The sequence below is a fragment of the Nerophis ophidion genome, linkage group LG01 (genome assembly GCF_033978795.1).
Source record: "Nerophis ophidion isolate RoL-2023_Sa linkage group LG01, RoL_Noph_v1.0, whole genome shotgun sequence".
Taxonomy (NCBI): Eukaryota; Metazoa; Chordata; class Actinopteri; order Syngnathiformes; family Syngnathidae; genus Nerophis; species Nerophis ophidion.
In genome coordinates, this window is record NC_084611.1 from 3,589,648 (window position 1) to 3,609,647 (window position 20,000).

Here is a 20,000-nt window from a genome sequence, read left to right on the forward strand (position 1 = left end):
CCTGGTGACAAGAATGTGGGCGTGCTGCGAAGCCATTGCCTTAGACACCTTCTACAACATGTACAAACCGATTGTTGGTCCTGGCAACATGTTGTGTGCAGCTTCCGTAATCACACGTGCAAGATTGAAAGGCATACTGGGTGATACAGAGTACACTGAGGGTTGTGATATAAACAACTTTAACACTTACTAATATGCGCCACGCTGTGAAGCCACACCCAGCAAGATTGACAAACACATTTCGGGAGAACATCCTCCCAGTAACACAACATAAACGCAACACAACAAATCAATCAATCAATGTTTATTTATATAGCCCCAAATCACAAATGTCTCAAAGGACTGCACAAATCATTACGACTACAACATCCTCGGAAGAACCCACAAAAGGGCAAGGAAAACTCACACCCAGTGGGCAGGGAGAATTCACATCCAGTGGGACGCCAAGTGACAATGCTGACTATGAGAAACCTTGGAGAGGACCTCAGATGTGGGCAACCCCCGCCCTCTAGGGGACCGAAAGCAATGGATGTGGAGCGGGTCTAACATGATACTGTGAAAGTTCAATCCATAGTGGCTCCAACACAGCCGCGAGAGTTCAGTTTCAAAGCGGATCCAGAATCCTTTGTATCCGTGACACTTCCTGAATATATTTTACACCCCCGCCTCCCCAACCCCGTCCACCTTACCGACGCGCGGGGGAGGCGGGGTTTTGCTGCTAACGGGGTGTATAAAATAGTCCGGTTTTGTCATGGATACAAAGGATTCTGGGTATTTGTTGTGTTGTTGATTATATTTGTGAATTATATTTATATAGCACTTTTCTCAAGTGACTCAAAGCGCTTTACATAGTGACACCCCAATATCTAAGTTACATTTAAACCAGTGTGGGTGGCACTGGGAGCAGGTGGGTAAAGTGTCTTGCCCAAGGACACAACGGCAGTAACTAGGATGGCACAAGCGGGAATCGAACCTGCATCTCTCAAGTTGCTGGCACGGCCACTCTACCAACCGAGCTATGCGTTTATGTTGTGTTACTGGCAGGATGTTCTGCCGAAATGTGTTTGTCATTCTTGTTTGGTGTGGCTTCACAGCGTGGCGCATATTACTAAGAGTGTTGAAATTGTTTATATCACAAACCATTAGTGTACTCTGTGTCACCCAGTATGCCTTGCGGTCGTGTGCGTGTTGCCTGCGGAAACCACACACAACATGATGCTGGAACTAACAAGCAGATCGTACATGTTGTAGTAGGCGACAAAGCCAATGGCTTCATAGCACGCCCTAATTCTTATTATCTGGGGGATTCTAGCTCGGTCGGTAAGAGCGGCCGTGCCAGCAACTTGAGGGTTGCAGGTTCGATTCCCGCTTCCGCCATCTTAGTCACTGCCGTTGTGTCCTTGGGCAAGACACTTTACCCACCTGCTCCCAGTGCCACCCACACTGCTTTAAATGTAACTTAGATATTGGGTTTCACTATGTAAAAGCGCTTTGAGTCACTAGAGAAAAAAGCGCTATATAAATATAATTCTTCACTTCACTTCACATTAGCGTCTTCTTCGCTTTGTGACACGGGTCTAAAATGGCTCTTTGAATGGTAAAGGATCCCAGAACCATGTATGTCAAATATTTCCGGGTGGTTCAACCGCCACCCGCCCGAATCTAATTAAAATCTATTTTTTTCGTCATGTCACCCGCCCCGACCCGCGGTTTATCCGCGATTAGACCGCAAACGGCGCATCTCTAGTACGTCCACTCTTGAACGGGACTCTTATCTGTCATATGCTAACATCAGTCTCTCTCTGGGTCAGCCTGGCGCCAACATGGCGGCCCGTCTCTTGCCGACCGTGCAGCGTGGCGAGGGAGCGTGCTCAGCAGCGCCGCCTTGGACACACCCGGCGCCAAAGTGACGGTGAGGACAGGTTTTTTTTTTTTTTTGCTAAGTTTTACACAAAAGTCCGCCAACGTTACCTTCGACTGCGCAGGGCTTCCTGTCCAGGACGCTGAAGCAGTCTCTTCGGAGAAACTCGCTCCCATCCCAAAGTGTTTCGCCAGAGCAGCCTCAACATGGCCGACAACAGGTGACTCACACACCTGACTCACATGTGTACGCCACACAACACAAGTTAGGATGGCGTGTACGCCACACAACACAAGTTGGGATGGCGTGTACGCCACACAACACAAGTTAGGATGGCGTGTACACAACACAAGTTAGGATGGCGTGTACACCACACAAGTTAGGATGGCGTGTACACCACACAACACAAGTTAGGATGGCGTGTACACCACACAACACAAGTTAGGATGGCGTGTACACAACACAAGTTAGGATGGCGTGTACACAACACAAGTTAGGATGGCGTGTACACAACACGAGTTAGGATGGCGTGTACGCCACACAACACAAGTTAGGATGGCGTGTACGCCACACAACACACAAGTTTAGGATGGCGTGGACGCCACACAACACAAGTTAGGATGGCGTGGACGCCACACAACACAAGTTTAGGATGGCGTGGACGCCACACAACACAAGTTAGGATGGCGTGTACGCCACACAACACAAGTTAGGATGGCGTGGACGCCACACAACACAAGTTAGGATGGCGTGGACGCCACACAACACAAGTTAGGATGGCGTGGACGCCACACAACACAAGTTAGGATGGCGTGGACGCCACACAACACAAGTTAGGATGGCGTGGACGCCACACAACACAAAGTTAGGATGGCGTGTACGCCACACAACACAAGTTAGGATGGCGTGTACGCCACACAACACAAGTTAGGATGGCGTGTACACCACACAACACAAGTTAGGATGGCGTGTACACAACACAAGTTAGGATGGCGTGTACACCACACAAGTTAGGATGGCGTGTACACAACACAAGTTAGGATGGCGTGTACACAACACAAGTTAGGATGGCGTGTACACAACACGAGTTAGGATGGCGTGGACGCCACACAACACAAGTTAGGATGGCGTGGACGCCACACAACACAAGTTAGGATGGCGTGTACGCCACACAACACAAGTTAGGATGGCGTGGACGCCACACAACACAAGTTAGGATGGCGTGTACGCCACACAACTTCACACACGTCAATCATCCTGGACTTTCAACCACAAACCCCGTTTCCATATGAGTTGGGAAATTGTGTTTGATGTAAATATAAACAGAATACAATGATTTGCAAATCCTTTTAACTTTAGATGCCAGCAACACATGATAAAGAAGTTGGGAAAGGTGGCAATAAATACTGAAAAAAAGTTGAGGAGTGCTCATCAAACACTTATTTGGAACATCCCACAGGTGTGCAGGCTAATTGGCAACAGGTGGGTGCCATGATTGGGTATAAAAACAGCTTCCCGAAAAAAATGCTCAGTCTTTCACAAGAAAGGATGGGGCGAGGTACACCCCTTTGTCCACAAACTGCGTGAGCAAATAGTCAAAACAGTTTAAGAACAACCTTTCTCAAAGTGCAATTGCAAGAAATGTAGGGATTTCAACATCTACACTCCATAATATCATCAAAAGGTTCAGAGAATCTGGAGAAAATCACTCCACGTAAGCAGCATGGCCGGAAACCAACATTGAATGACCGTGACCTTCCATCCCTCAGACGGCACGGTATCAAAAACCGACATCAAGCTCTAAAGGATATCACCACATGGGCACAGGAACACTTCATAAAACCACTGTCACTAAATACAGTTGGTCGCTACATCTGTAAGTGCAAGTTAAAGCTCTACTATGCAAACGGAAAGCCATTTATCAACAACACCCAGAAACGCCGCCGGCTTCTCTGGGCCCGAGCTCATCTAAGATGGACTGATGCAAAGTGGAAAAGTGTTCTGTGGTCTGACGAGTCCACATTTCAAACTGTTTTTGGAAATATTCGACATTGTGTCATCCGAACCAAAGGGGAAGCGAACCATCCAGACTGTTATCGACGCAAAGTGTAAAAAGCCAGCATGTGTGATGGTAATGGGGGGTGTATTAGTGTCCAAGGCATGGGTAACTTACACATCTGTGAAGGCACCATTAATGCTGAAAGGTACATACAGGTTTTGGAACAACATATGCTGCCATCTAAGCAGAGACGCCCCTGCTTATTTCAGTAAGACAATGCCAAGCCACATTCAGCACGTGTTACAACAGCGTGGCTTTGTAAAAAAAAGAGTGCGGGTACATTCCTGGCCCATGGAAAATGTGTGGCGCATTATGAAGCGTAAAATAGGACAGCGGAGACCCCGGACTGTTGAAGGACTGAAGCTCTACATAAAAACAAGAAATGGGAAAGAATTCCACTTTCAAAGCTTCAACAATTAGTTTCCTCAGTTCCCAAACGTTTATTGAGTGTTGTTAAAAGAAAAGGTGATGTAACACAGTGGTGAACATGCCCCTTTCCCAACTACTTTGGCACCTGTTGCAGCCATGAAATTCAAAGTTTATGAGTTTTGAACATGAAATATGTTGTCTTTGTAGCATATTCAACTGAATATGGCTTGAAAAGGATTTGCAAATCATTGTATTCTGTTTAATATTTACATCTAACACCATTTCCCAACTCATATGGAAACGAGGTTTGTAGTTTTTAACTTGAAAAAATTCCCACTTTTTTTTCCACCCATTTTGCTTTTTAACTATCCATCCATCCATCCATTTCCTACCGCTTATTCCCTTTCGGGGTCGCGGGGGGACGCTGGCGCCTATCTCAGCTACAAATCGGGCGGAAGGCGGAGGTACACCCTGGACAAGTCGCCACTTCATTGCAGGGCCAACACGGATAGACAGACAACATTCACACTCGCATTCTTGCACATAATAGTTCGAAACATTTTAACTTACTCGGGACATTTGGACTATTTACTTTTATGAGCAAAAAAACATCAACCAATTCAAACCAAAGTCAAAATGCTCCTTGTTAATGTTAGCATGCTAAGATCAGAATGCTAGTTTTTTAGCTAATTTTGCAGTTATGCACCTCAGAGTACATTATTTTCTTCTTTTACACATTTCAATTGACAGAATGCAAATAATAATGCAAAAAAAGCTAACATTTTGTTTCTAATTTTGCTGGTGTACTCCTCAGTCAAATTCATTATCACTTGATGCATGCTAGCATTAACATGCTAGGTTTTACTAGTTGTTTTTTGTTAGTTTTTTTAGCAAATTTTGCAAATATACAATCATATAATGTGTTATTTTGGCTCCATTTGACTGGTGTGCTAACAGTTCAAATTTCAGTTCTGCTTGGGATTTTCAGTGTAAATGTTCCTCACAGTGTGTGTAAATGTCCTCATAGTGTGTGTAAATGTCCTCATAGTGTGTGTAAATGTCCTTATAGTGTGTGTAAATGTCCTTATAGTGTGTTGTAAATGTCCTCACAGTGTGTGTAAATGTCCTTATAGTGTGTGTAAATGTCCTCATAGTGTGTGTAAATGTCCTCACAGTGTGTGTAAATGTCCTTATAGTGTGTGTAAATGTCCTCACAGTGTGTGTAAATGTCCTTATAGTGTGTGTAAATGTCCTCATAGTGTGTGTAAATGTCCTTATAGTGTGTGTAAATGTCCTCACAGTTGTGTGTAAATGTCCTTATAGTGTGTGTAAATGTCCTCATAGTGTGTATAAGTGTCCTTATAGTGTGTGTAAATGTCCTTATAGTGTGTGTAAATGTCCTCATAGTGTGTGTAAATGTCCTCATAGTGTGTGAAAATGTCCTCATAGTGTGTGTAAATGTCCTTTCAGTGTGTGTAAATGTCCTTATAGTGTGTAAATGTCATCATAGTGTGTGTAAATGTCCTTTCAGTGTGTGTAAATGTCCTTATAGTGTGTGTAAATGTCATCATAGTGTGTGTAAATGTCCTCATAGTGTGTGTAAATGTCATCATAGTGTGTGTAAATGTCCTCATAGTGTGTGTAAATGTCATCATAGTGTGTGTAAATGTCCTTATAGTGTATGTAAATGTCCTCATAGTGTGTGTAAATGTCCTCATAGTGTGTGTAAATGTCCTCATAGTGTGTGTAAATGTCCTCATAGTGTGTGTAAATGTCCTCATAGTGTGTGTAAATGTCCTTATAGTGTGTGGAAATGTCCTTATAGTGTGTGTAAATGTCATCATAGTGTGTGTAAATGTCCTCATAGTGTGTGTAAATGTCATCATAGTGTGTGTAAATGTCCTTATAGTGTATGTAAATGTCCTCATAGTGTGTGTAAATGTCCTCATAGTGTGTGTAAATGTCCTCATAGTGTGTGTAAATGTCCTCATAGTGTGTGTAAATGTCCTCATAGTGTGTGTAAATGTCCTTATAGTGTGTGGAAATGTCCTCATAGTATGTGTAAATGTCCTTTTTAGTATGTGTAAATGTCCTTTTTAGTGTGTGTAAATGTCCTAATAGTGTGTGTAAATGTCCTTATAGTGTGTGTAAATGTCCTCATAGTGTGTGTAAATGTCCTCATAGTATGTGTAAATGTCCTTTTTAGTGTGTGTAAATGTCCTTATATTGTGTGTAAATGTCCTAATAGTGTGTGTAAATGTCCTTATAGTGTGTGTAAATGTCCTCATAGTGTGTGTAAATGTCCTCATAGTGTGTGGAAATGTCCTTATAGTGTGTGTAAATGTCCTCATAGTATGTGTAAATGTCCTTTTTAGTGTGTGTAAATGTCCTTATATTGTGTGTAAATGTCCTAATAGTGTGTGTAAATGTCCTTATAGTGTGTGTAAATGTCCTCATAGTGTGTGTAAATGTACTAATAGTGTGTGTAAATGTCCTCATAGTGTGTGTAAATGTCCTCATAGTATGTGTAAATGTCCTTTTTAGTGTGTGTAAATGTCCTTATAGTGTGTGTAAATGTCCACATAGTGTGTGTAAGTGTCCTTATAGTGTGTGTAAATGTCATCATAGTGTGTGTAAATGTCCTCAGTGTGTGTAAATGTCCTCACAGTGTGTGTAAATGTCCTCACAGTGTGTGTAAATGTCCTCACAGTGTGTGTAAATGTCATCATAGTATGTGTAAATGTCCCCATAGTGTGTGTAAATGTCCTCACAGTGTGTGTAAATGTCCTCACAGTGTGTGTAAATGTCCTCATAGTGTGTCTAAATGTCCTTTCAGTGTGTGTAAATGTCCTTATAGTGTGTAAATGTCATCATAGTGTGTGTAAATGTCCTTTCAGTGTGTGTAAATGTCCTTATAGTGTGTAAATGTCATCATAGTGTGTGTAAATGTCCACATAGTGTGTGTAAGTGTCCTTATAGTGTGTGTAAATGTCATCATAGTGTGTGTAAATGTCCACATAGTGTGTGTAAGTGTCCTTATAGTGTGTGTAAATGTCATCATAGTGTGTGTAAATGTCCACATAGTGTGTGTAAATGTCCTCATAGTGTGTGTAAATGTCCTTATAGTGTGTGTAAGTGTCCTTATAGTGTGTGTAAATGTCATCATAGTGTGTGTAAATGTCCACATAGTGTGTGTAAGTGTCCTTATAGTGTGTGTAAATGTCATCATAGTGTGTGTAAATGTCCTCACAGTGTGTGTAAATGTCCTCATAGTGTGTGTAAATGTCCTCACAGTGTGTGTAAATGTCCTCATAGTGTGTGTAAATGTCCTTATAGTGTGTGTAAATGTCCTTACAGTGTGTAAATGTCCTCATAGTGTGTGTAAATGTCCTTATAGTGTGTGTAAACGTCCTTATAGTGTGTGTAAATGTCCTTATAGTGTGTAAATGTCCTTATAGTGTGTGTAAATGTCCTTATAGTGTGTGTAAATGTCCTTACAGTGTGTAAATGTCCTCATAGTGTGTGTAAATGTCCTTATAGTGTGTGTAAGTGTCCTTATAGTGTGTGTAAATGTCATCATAGTGTGTGTAAATGTCCTTATAGTGTGTGTAAATGTCCTTACAGTGTGCAAATGTCCTCATAGTGTGTGTAAATGTCCTTATAGTGTGTGTAAGTGTCCTTATAGTGTGTGTAAGTGTCCTTATAGTGTGTGTAAATGTCCACATAGTGTGTGTAAGTGTCCTTATAGTGTGTGTAAATGTCCTCATAGTGTGTGTAAATGTCCTTATAGTGTGTGTAAATGTCATCATAGTGTGTGTAAATGTCCTTATAGTGTGTGTAAATGTCCTTATAGTGTGTGTAAGTGTCCTTATAGTGTGTGTAAATGTCATCATAGTGTGTGTAAATGTCCTTATAGTGTGTGTAAATGTCCTTACAGTGTGTAAATGTCCTCATAGTGTGTGTAAATGTCCTTATAGTGTGTGTAAATGTCCTTATAGTGTGTGTAAGTGTCCTTATAGTGTGTGTAAATGTCATCATAGTGTGTGTAAATGTCCTTATAGTGTGTGTAAATGTCCTTACAGTGTGTAAATGTCCTCATAGTGTGTGTAAATGTCCTTATAGTGTGTGTAAATGTCCTTATAGTGTGTGTAAGTGTCCTTATAGTGTGTGTAAATGTCATCATAGTGTGTGTAAATGTCCTTATAGTGTGTGTAAATGTCCTTACAGTGTGTAAATGTCCTCATAGTGTGTGTAAATGTCCTTATAGTGTGTGTAAATGTCCTTATAGTGTGTGTAAGTGTCCTTATAGTGTGTGTAAATGTCATCATAGTGTGTGTAAATGTCCTTATAGTGTGTGTAAATGTCCTTACAGTGTGTAAATGTCCTCATAGTGTGTTTAAGGGTCCTTATAGTGTGTGTAAGTGTCCTTATAGTGTGTGTAAATGTCCTCATAGTGTGTGTAAATGTCTTTATAGTGTGTGTAAATGTCCTTACAGTGTGTAAATGTCCTCATAGTGTGTGTAAATGTCCTTATAGTGTGTGTAAATGTCCTTATAGTGTGTGTAAATGTCCACATAGTGTGTGTAAATGTCCTCATAGTGTGTGTAAATGTCCTTATAGTGTGTGTAAATGTCCTTATAGTGTGTGTAAATGTCCTTACAGTGTGTAAATGTCCTCATAGTGTGTGTAAGTGTCCTAATAGTGTGTGTAAATGTCCACATAGTGTGTGTAAGTGTCCTTATAGTGTGTGTAAATGTCCTCATAGTGTGTGTAAATGTCCTTATAGTGTGTGTAAATGTCCTCATAGTGTGTGTAAATGTCCTTATAGTGTGTGTAAATGTCCTCATAGTGTGTGTAAATGTCCTCATAGTGTGTGTAAATATCATCATAGTGTGTGTAAGTGTCCTTATAGTGTGTGTAAATGTCCTCATAGTGTGTGTAAATGTCCTCATAGTGTGTGTAAGTGTCCTTATAGTGTGTGTAAATGTCCTCATAGTGTGTGTAAATGTCCTCATAGTGTGTCCTTGCTAAGCAGCTGCAGTGTTTGGAAGATGGAGGAGAGGAAGTAGGGCAGCATCCCTGATGGGAGGGGCCACTGCTGGAGCATGTAGCATCAGTAGCTAGGACACACACACACACACACACACGGGCAGACAGACAGACAGACAGATAGACAGACAGGATCAGCAGGTTTTGGGTCTTCGTCTCCTCCTGTGTGCTGCTTAAGAGGAGCATGGATGTGTAAACCTCCTCATCCTCTTCCTCCTCTTCCTCACACAAGATGCTCTGTGAGTATTTCTTCTCCTTTGTCTTCTTTCTATAGACATCTGCAGTGTGTGTGTGTGTGTGTGTGTGTGTGTGTGTGTGTGTGTGTGTGTGTGTGTGTGTGTGTGTGTGTGTGCGTGCTAGTCTTCATCAAGCTAGATGGGCGCCTAGCATCAGCTACGCCACACACATTGTCCTCCAGGGTTGACTTTAAAACCATCAGGAGGACTCTCAGGAGCATTTGCCAATACATCCTTGTAACCATGGCAACAAATAACCAGCGGCTCAGCATCATGCCTAAAAGCATGCGTGGCCATGTCAGGTGTGTGCGCGTGTGTGTGTGCGCGTGTGTGTGCGTGTGTATGCGTGTGTGTGTGTATGCGTGTGCGTGTGTGCGTGTGTGCGTGTGTGTGTGTGTGTGTGTGTGTGTGTGTGTGTGTGTGTGTGTGTGTGTGTAAAACCGTCCATGTACAAAGGCCACAGTTTACTGAGCGATTATTCAGCCACATTTTCAATGACTGTGTTTGCTATATTAGCCTGTTTGCTAGCATGAAAGCTGCTGTTCTGCCAAGCCCCAAAAAGATGAGACTCACAGAATGTGGGACGATAAGCACGACAAATTAAGGGCGATTGATTACAAATAAGTCGGCCTTTAATTTCTTTTTTTGTACAAAAATCAAGTAGCGGGTACTTGATTAAAGCTGTGGTGGCGTATATAATGTGTTTTATAATATGTGTTTTATAATATATATATGTGTTTTATAATATATATATGTGTTTTATAATATATATATGTGTTTTATAATATATATGTGTTTTATAATATATATGTGTTTTATAATATATATATGTGTTTTATAATATATATATGTGTTTTATAATATATATTTGTTTTATAATATATGTGTTTATAATATATGTGTTTATGATATATATGTTTATAATATATATGTTTTATAATATATATGTGTTTTATAATATATATATGTTTATAATATATATGTGTTTTATAATATATATGTGTTTTATAATATATGTGTTTATAATATATGTGTTTATGATATATATGTTTATAATATATATGTGTTTTATATTATATATGTGTTTTATAATATATATATGTGTTTTATATTATATATGTGTTTTATAATATATATATGTGTTTTATAATATATATGTGTTTTATAATATATATGTGTTTTATAATATATATATGTGTTTTATATTATATATGTGTTTTATAATATATATATGTGTTTTATAATATATATGTGTTTTATAATATATATATGTGTTTTATATTATATATGTGTTTTATAATATATATGTGTTTTATAATATATATGTGTTTTATAATATATATGTGTTTTATAATATATATATGTGTTTTATATTATATATGTGTTTTATAATATATATGTGTTTTATAATATATATGTGTTTTATAATATATATGTGTTTTATAATATATATATGTGTTTTATATTATATATGTGTTTTATAATATATATATGTGTTTTATATTATATATGTGTTTTATATTATATATGTGTTTTATATTATATATGTGTTTTATAATATATATGTGTTTTATAATATATATGTGTTTTATAATATATATGTGTTTTATATTATATATGTGTTTTATAATATATATGTGTTTTATAATATATATGTGTTTTATATTATATATGTGTTTTATAATATATATATGTTTTATAATATATATATGTTTTATAATATATATTTGTTCTATAATATGTATTCGTTTTATAATATATATATGTGTTTTATAATATATGTGTTTTATAATATATATGTGTTTTATATTATATATGTGTTTTATAATATATATGTGTTTTATAATATATATGTGTTTTATAATATATATGTGTTTTATAATATATATGTGTTTTATATTATATATGTGTTTTATAATATATATATGTGTTTTATATTATATATGTGTTTTATAATATATATGTGTTTTATATTATATATGTGTTTTATAATATATATATGTGTTTTATATTATATATGTGTTTTATAATATATATGTGTTTTATATTATATATGTGTTTTATAATATATATATATGTTTTATAATATATATATGTTTTATAATATATATTTGTTCTATAATATGTATTCGTTTTATAATATATATATGTGTTTTATAATATATGTGTTTTATAATATATATGTGTTTTATATTATATATGTGTTTTATAATATATATATGTGTTTTATATTATATATGTGTTTTATAATATATATGTGTTTTATAATATATATGTGTTTTATATTATATATGTGTTTTATAATATATATATATGTTTTATAATATATATATGTTTTATAATATATATTTGTTCTATAATATGTATTCGTTTTATAATATATATATGTGTTTTATAATATATATTATATATAATATATATGTGTTTTATATTATATATGTGTTTTATAATATATATATATGTTTTATAATATATATATGTTTTATAATATGTGTTTATAATATATATGTGTTTTATAATATATATATATATTTATATATATATTTTTATATATATGTGTTTAATAATATATATTTGTTTTATAATATTTATATGTGTTTAATAATACATGTGTTTTAGAAACCAATTTTAAAGCACCTTCCCAAATTTAATTTGCAAAGTAGTTTGAGGAATATAAAGTGAACATTTTTAAACCTGCTAAACTAACTTTTATTATACAAACCCTGTTTCCATATGAGTTGGGAAATGGTGTTAGATGTAAATATAAACAGAATACAATGATTTGCAAATCCTTTTCAAGCCATATTCAGTTGAATATGCTACAAAGACAACATATTTCATGTTCAAACTCATAAACTTTGAATTTCATGGCTGCAACAGGTGCCAAAGTAGTTGGGAAAGGGCATGTTCACCACTGTGTTACATCACCTTTTCTTTTAACAACACTCAATAAACGTTTGGGAACTGAGGAAACTAATTGTTGAAGCTTTGAAAGTGGAATTCTTTCCCATTCTTGTTTTATGTAGAGCTTCAGTCCTTCAACAGTCCGGGGTCTCCGCTGTCCTATTTTACGCTTCACACATTTTCCATGGGAGACAGGTCTGGACTGCAGGCGGGCCAGGAAAGTACCCGCACTCTTCTACTACGAAGCCACGCTGTTGTAACACGTGGCTTGGCATTGTCTTGCTGAAATAAGCAGGGGCGTCCATGATAAAGTTGCTTGGATGACAACATATGTTGCTCCAAAACCTGTATGTACCTTTCAGCATTAATGGTGCCTTCACAGATGTGTAAGTTACCCATGCCTTGTTCACTAATACACCCCCATACCATCACACATGTGTAAGTTACCCATGCCTTGGGCACTAATGCACCCCCATACCATCACACATGCTGGCTTTTACACTTTGCGTCTATAACAATCTGAATGGTTATTTTCCTCTTTGTTCCAGAAGACACCACGTCCATAGTTTCCAAATATAATCTGAAATGTGGACTCGTCAGACCACAGAACACTTTTCCACTTTGCATCAGTCCATCTTAGATGAGCTCAGGCCCAGAGAAGCCGGCATCGTTTTTGGGTGTTGTTGATAAATGGCTTTGGCTTTGCATAGTAGAGCTTTAACTTGCACTTACAGATGTAGCAACCAACTGTATTTAGTGGCAGTGGTTTTATGAAGTGTTCCTGAGCCCATGTGGTGATATCCTTTCGAGATTGATGTCTGTTTTTGATACAGTGCTGTTTGAGGGATGGAAGGTCACGGTCATTCAATGTTGGTTTCCGGCCGTTTACGTGGAGTGATTTCTCCAGATTCTCTGAAACTTTTGATGACATTATGGAGCGTAGATGTTGAAATCCCTAAATTTCTTGCAATGTCACTTTGAGAAAGGTTGTTCTTAAACTGTTTGACTATTTGCTCACGCAGTTGTGGACAAAGGGGTGTACCTCGCCCCATCCTTTCTTGTGAAAGACTGAGTATTTTTTTGGGAAGCTGTTTTTATACCCAATCATGGCACCCACCTGTTCCCAATTAGCCTGCACACCTGTGGGATGCTCCAAATAAGTGTTTGATGAGCATTCCTCAATTTTATCAGTATTTATTGGGACAGAAGAAACAAAATATAGTTTACAAAGGTGCTAACACGGTTATTTAGGTAGCCACATTGCTAGCAAGAGTTTGTCGCCATCAAGGCTTTTGAATGAGCCACAAGTTTGCTAACAAAAGTTAAAGACTTTGCTTTGGGACAGAAGAAACAAAATGTACTTTGCAAAGATGCTAACATTGTTGTACAATTGCTAGCAAGAGTTTGTCGCGGTCAAGGCTTTCGAGTGAGCAACAAGCTTGCTAACAAAGGTTTATGAGGACTTAGCTTTGAGACAGAAGAACCAAAACGTAGGTCCTCGGTTTTAGGACAAAAGTAAACAAAATGTAGTTTGCAAAGATGCTAACATTGCTACATAGGTAAATATCTTGCTTGCACGAGTTTTTTGCTGTCAAGGTTTTTATGCTAACAAAAGTTCATTAGGACTTAGCTTTGGGACGGAAGAATCTGGATGCTAACATCGCTACCTAGGTAGCCATCTTGTTAGCACACTTGTGTTTTGGTTAAGGTTTTATGCTAACAAAGGTTCATTAGGACTTAGCTTGGGGACAGAAGAAACTAGATGCTAATGTGGCTATCCGGGTAACCATTTTTGCTAGCATGATTATGTTTTGGTCAAGGACGACTTTTTTGCGATAAATGAGGCATCTCCTCCTAACTATACAAATGCGCATATTGCCCGTCCCCTACGAATGCGCATATTGCCCGTCCCCTTAAAAGGGGAGGGGGGGGCCGCACTAATATACAACGAAAACTTTAAATTTAGTCCTAACTTAAATAATAAATATAAATCGTTTGAGGTGCTTTCTATGAATGATTTGTGCAGTCCTTTGAGACATTTGTGATTTGGGGCTATATAAATAAACATTGATTGATTGATTGGTTTTTGAATGATCCACAAATTAGCCAACAAATGTTCATAAGGACTCGGTTTTAGGACAAAAGGAACAAAATGTAGTTTGCAAAGATGCTAACATCGCTACCTAGGTAGCTATCTTGCAGCATACGTTTTTTGCTGTCAAGGTTTTTATGCTAACAAAGGTTCATTAGGGACAGAAGAAAGTAGATGCTAATGTCGCTATCTGGGTAACCATTTTTGCTAGCAAGCGTGTGTTGTGCAAAAGTGCAGCTCCAACAGTTGGTGGTTGTGGTGTTGCAGGCGGGTGATGTAAAGTGCAGCTCCAACAGGTGGTGGTTGTGGTGTTGCAGGCGGGTGATGCGGCGACTGCGCTGCGGCAGCCAGGAGTCACTCTTAGGCGCAGGGGGCGTGGCCTCCTTGGAGCTGAAGATGGACCAATCGGTGATCATCAAGCCGGTCCATTCGTCGCTGCTGGGCCAGGACTTCTGCTTTGAGGTGCGCCACACCCGCCGCACCTGTGCACCAACTCCCCCCAGGTGTGTCACCTGGCCTTTGCACCTGTGGTCGCCTAGGTAACCACCTCCACGGGGACCAAGTGTTTCTCCTGTCGCTCGGCGGCGGAGCGAGACAAGTGGATGGAGAACCTGAGGAGGGCGGTGCAGCCCAACAAGGACAACAGCAGGCGGGTGGAGAACCTCCTCACGCTCTGGGTCATCGAGGCCAAAGACCTGCCCGCCAAGAAGAGGTCAAGTACTCACCTATTCAGTCTAGAAATAGTGGTGTGTGACAGGTACTTGTGTGTATTTAGGCTAAAAGTAGTGCTGTGTGACAGGTACTTGTGTGTATTTAGGCTAAAAGTAGTGCTGTGTGGCAGGTACTTGTGTGTATTTAGGCTAAAAGTAGTGCTGTGTGGCAGGTACTTGTGTGTATTGAGGCTAAAAGTGGTGGTGTGCGACAGGTACTTGTGTGTATTTAGGCTGAAAGTAGTGCTGTGTGACAGGTACTTGTGTGTATTTAGGCTAAAAGTAGTGCTGTGTGACAGGTACTTGTGTGTATTGAGGCTAAAAGTAGTGCTGTGTGACAGGTACTTGTGTGTATTTAGGCTAAAAGTAGTGCTGTGTGACAGGTACTTGTGTGTATTGAGGCTAAAAGTAGTGCTGTGTGACAGGTACTTGTGTGTATTTTGGCTAAAAGTAGTGCTGTGTGACAGGTACTTGTGTGTATTTAGGCTAAAAGTAGTGCTGTGTGACAGGTACTTGTGTGTATTGAGGCTAAAAGTAGTGCTGTGTGACAGGTACTTGTGTGTATTTAGGCTAAAAGTAGTGCTGTGTGACAGGTACTTGTGTGTATTTAGGCTAGAAGTAGTGCTGTGTGACAGGTACTTGTGTGTATTGAGGCTAAAAGTAGTGCTGTGTGACAGGTACTTGTGTGTATTTAGGCTAAAAGTAGTGCTGTGTGACAGGTACTTGTGTGTATTTAGGCTAGAAGTAGTGCTGTGTGACAGGTACTTGTGTGTATTGAGGCTAAAAGTAGTGCTGTGTGACAGGTACTTGTGTGTATTTAGGCTAAAAGTAGTGCTGTGTGACAGGTACTTGTGTGTATTTAGGCTAGAAGTAGTGCTGTGTGACAGGTACTTGTGTGTATTGAGGCTAAAAGTAGTGCTGTGTGACAGGTACTTGTGTGTATTTAGGCTAAAAGTAGTGCTGTGTGACAGGTACTTGTGTGTATTTAGGCTAGAAGTAGTGCTGTGTGACAGGTACTTGTGTGTATTGAGGCTAAAAGTAGTGCTGTGTGACAGGTACTTGTGTGTATTTAGGCTAAAAGTAGTGCTGTGTGACAGGTACTTGTGTGTATTGAGGCTAAAAGTAGTGCTGTGTGACAGGTACTTGTGTGTATTGAGGCTAAAAGTGGTGCTGTGTGACAGGTACTTGTGTGTATTTAGGCTAAAAGTAGTGCTGTGTGACAGGTACTTGTGTGTATTTAGGCTAAAAGTAGTGCTGTGTGACAGGTACTTGTGTGTATTTAGGCTAAAAGTAGTGCTGTGTGACAGGTACTTGTGTGTATTTAGGCTAAAAGTAGTGCTGTGTGACGGGTACTTGGGTGTATTTAGGCTAAAAGTAGTGCTGTGTGACAGGTACTTCGGTGTATTTAGGCTAAAAGTAGTGCTGTGTGACAGGTACTTGGGTGTATTTAGGCTAAAAGTAGTGCTGTGCGACAGGTACTTGTGTGTATTTAAGCTAAAAGTAGTGCTGTGCGACAGGTACTTGTGTGTATTTTGGCTAAAAGTAGTGCTGTGTGACAGGTACTTGTATGTATTTAGGCTAAAAGTAGTGCTGTGTGACAGGTACTTGAGTGTATTTAGGCTAAAAGGAGTGCTGTGTGACAGGTACTTGAGTGTATTGAGGCTAAAAGTAGTGCTGTGTGACAGGTACTTGTGTGTATTTAGGCTAAAAGTAGTGCTGTGCGGCAGGTACTTGTGTGTATTTAGGCTAAAAGTAGTGCTGTGTGACAGGTACTTGTGTGTATTTAGGCTAGAAGTAGTGCTGTGTGACAGGTACTTGTGTGTATTGAGGCTAAAAGTGGTGCTGTGTGACAGGTACTTGTGTGTATTGAGGCTAAAAGTGGTGGTGTGCGACAGGTACTTGTGTGTATTGAGGCTAAAAGTAGTGCTGTGCGACAGGTACTTGTGTGTATTGAGGCTAAAAGTAGTGCTGTGTGACAGGTACTTGTGTGTATTTAGGCTAAGAGTAGTGCTGTGTGACAGGTACTTGTGTGTATTTAGGCTAAAAGTAGTGCTGTGTGACAGGTACTTGTGTGTATTTTGGCTAAAAGTAGTGCTGTGTGACAGGTACTTGTGTGTATTTAGGCTAAAAGTAGTGCTGTGTGACAGGTACTTGTGTGTATTTAGGCTAAAAGTAGTGCTGTGTGGCAGGTACTTGTGTGTATTGAGGCTAAAAGTAGTGCTGTGTGACAGGTACTTGTGTGTATTTTGGCTAAAAGTAGTGCTGTGTGACAGGTACTTGTGTGTATTTAGGCTAAAAGTAGTGCTGTGTGACAGGTACTTGTGTGTATTTAGGCTAAAAGTAGTGCTGTGTGACAGGTACTTGTGTGTATTTAGGCTAAAAGTAGTGCTGTGTGACGGGTACTTGGGTGTATTTAGGCTAAAAGTAGTGCTGTGTGACAGGTACTTCGGTGTATTTAGGCTAAAAGTAGTGCTGTGTGACAGGTACTTGTGTGTATTTAGGCTAAAAGTAGTGCTGTGTGACAGGTACTTGTGTGTATTCAGCCTAGAAGTAGTGCTGTGCGGCAGGTACTTGTGTGTATTCCTGCCAGTATTTAGGCTAAAAGTAGTTCTGTGTGACAGGTACTTGTGTGTATTTAGGCTAAAAGTAGTGCTGTGTGACAGGTACTTGGGTGTATTTAGGCTAAAAGTAGTGCTGTGCGACAGGTACTTGTGTGTATTTAGGCTAAAAGTAGTGCTTTGTGACAGGTACTTGTGTGTATTTAGGCTAAAAGTAGTGCTGTGCGACAGGTACTTGTGTGTATTGAGGCTAAAAGTAGTGCTGTGTGACAGGTACTTGTGTGTATTTAGGCTAAAAGTAGTGCTGTGTGACAGGTACTTGTGTGTATTGAGGCTAAAAGTAGTGCTGTGTGACAGGTACTTGTGTGTATTTAGGCTAAAAGTAGTGCTGTGTGACAGGTACTTGTGTGTATTCAGCCTAGAAGTAGTGCTGTGCGGCAGGTACTTTAGTGTATTTAGGCTAAAAGTAGTGCTGTGTGACAGGTACTTGTGTGTATTTAGGCTAAAAGTAGTGCTGTGTGACAGGTACTTGTGTGTATTTAGGCTAAAAGTAGTGCTGTGTGACAGGTACTTGTGTGTATTTAGACTAAAAGTAGTGCTGTGTGACAGGTACTTGTGTGTATTGAGGCTAAAAGTAGTGCTGTGCGACAGGTACTTGTGTGTATTTAGGCTAAAAGTAGTGCTGTGTGACAGGTACTTGTGTGTATTTAGGCTAAAAGTGGTGGTGTGTGACAGGTACTTGTGTGTATTTCCGCCAGTATTGAGGCTAAAAGTAGTGGTGTGCGACAGGTACTTCTGCGAGGTGTGCCTGGACGACAGTCTGTACGCGCGCACGTCCTGCAAGATGAAGACGGACAACATCTTCTGGGGCGAGCGCTTCGACTTCAGCAGCGTGCCGGCGGTGAGCGCGGTGACGCTGCACATCTACAAGGACACGGACAGGAAGAGGAAGAAGGACAAGAGCAGCTACGTGGGCCTGGTCAACATCCCCGTTGTCACGGTGACGGGGAGGCAGCTGCTGGAGAAGTGGTACGCAGTGAGCATGCCCAGTACCATCAGAGGTGAGGCCAGTCCACTACTGCAAATACTACTTCAAATACTACTTTACTTCAATACTTCAAATACTACTTCAGTTCATTACTTCAAATACTACTTTAGTTCAATACTTCAAATACTACTTCAGATCATTACTTCAAATACTACTTCAGTTCATTACTTCAAATAATACTTTACTTCAATACTTCAAATACTACTTCAGTTCATTACTTCAAATACTTCTTTAGTTCAATACTTCAAATACTACTTCAGTTCAATACTTCAAATACTACTTCAGTTCATTACTTCAAATAATACTTTACTTCAATACTTCAAATACTACTTCAGTTCAATACTTCGAATACTACTTCAGTTCATTACTTCAAATACTACTTCAAATACTTCTTTAGTTCAATACCTCAAATACTACTTCAGTTAATTACTTCAAATACTACTTCAGTTCATTACTTCAAATACTACTTCAGTTCATTACTTCAAATACTACTTTAGTTCAATACTTCAAATACTACTTCAGTTCAATACTTCAAATACTACTTCAGTTCATTACTTCAAATAATACTTTACTTCAATACTTCAAATACTACTTCAGTTCAATACTTCGAATACTACTTCAGTTCATTACTTCAAATACTACTTCAAATACTACTTTAGTTCAATACCTCAAATACTACTTCAGTTAATTACTTCAAATACTACTTCAGTTCATTACTTCAAATACTACTTCAGTTCAATACTTCAAATACTACTCTAGTTAAATACTTCAAATACTACTTCAGTTAATTACTTCAAATGCTACTTTATATACTACTTCAGTTCATTACTTCAAGTATTACTTCAAATACTACTTAAGTTCAATACTTCAAATACTACTTTAGTTCAATACTTCAAATACTACTATAGTTAAATACTTCAAATACTACTTCAGTTAATTACTTCAAATGCTACTTTATATACTACTTCAGTTCATTACTTCAAGCATTACTTCAAATACTACTTTAGTTCAATACTTCAAATACTACTTTAGTTCAATACTTCAAATACTACTTGAGTTCATTACTTCAAATATTACTTCAGTTCATTATTTCAAATACTACTTCAAATACTAC

General features: G+C 38.7%; 1 protein-coding gene across 2 annotated transcripts in view; it reads left to right on the plus strand.

Moving 5' to 3' along the window:
* Nucleotides 1-1,810: 1,810 nt before the first annotated feature.
* LOC133549021 (disabled homolog 2-interacting protein-like) overlaps nucleotides 1,811-20,000 on the plus strand; it is a 47,789-nt gene continuing 29,599 nt past the window's right edge. Inside the window, exons 1-5 of one of the 2 annotated variants that reach the window (XM_061894084.1) lie at nucleotides 1,811-1,912; nucleotides 1,986-2,081; nucleotides 14,888-15,032; nucleotides 15,110-15,282; nucleotides 18,628-18,899. In XM_061894084.1, the coding sequence (XP_061750068.1) occupies nucleotides 2,068-2,081; nucleotides 14,888-15,032; nucleotides 15,110-15,282; nucleotides 18,628-18,899 (604 nt within the window). In that variant the 5' untranslated portion in view covers nucleotides 1,811-1,912; nucleotides 1,986-2,067. Of the gene's footprint in view, nucleotides 1,913-1,985; nucleotides 2,082-9,439; nucleotides 9,578-14,887; nucleotides 15,033-15,109; nucleotides 15,283-18,627; nucleotides 18,900-20,000 lie in introns of those variants that run through there. The other variant, XM_061894093.1, reaches the window with a different exon arrangement.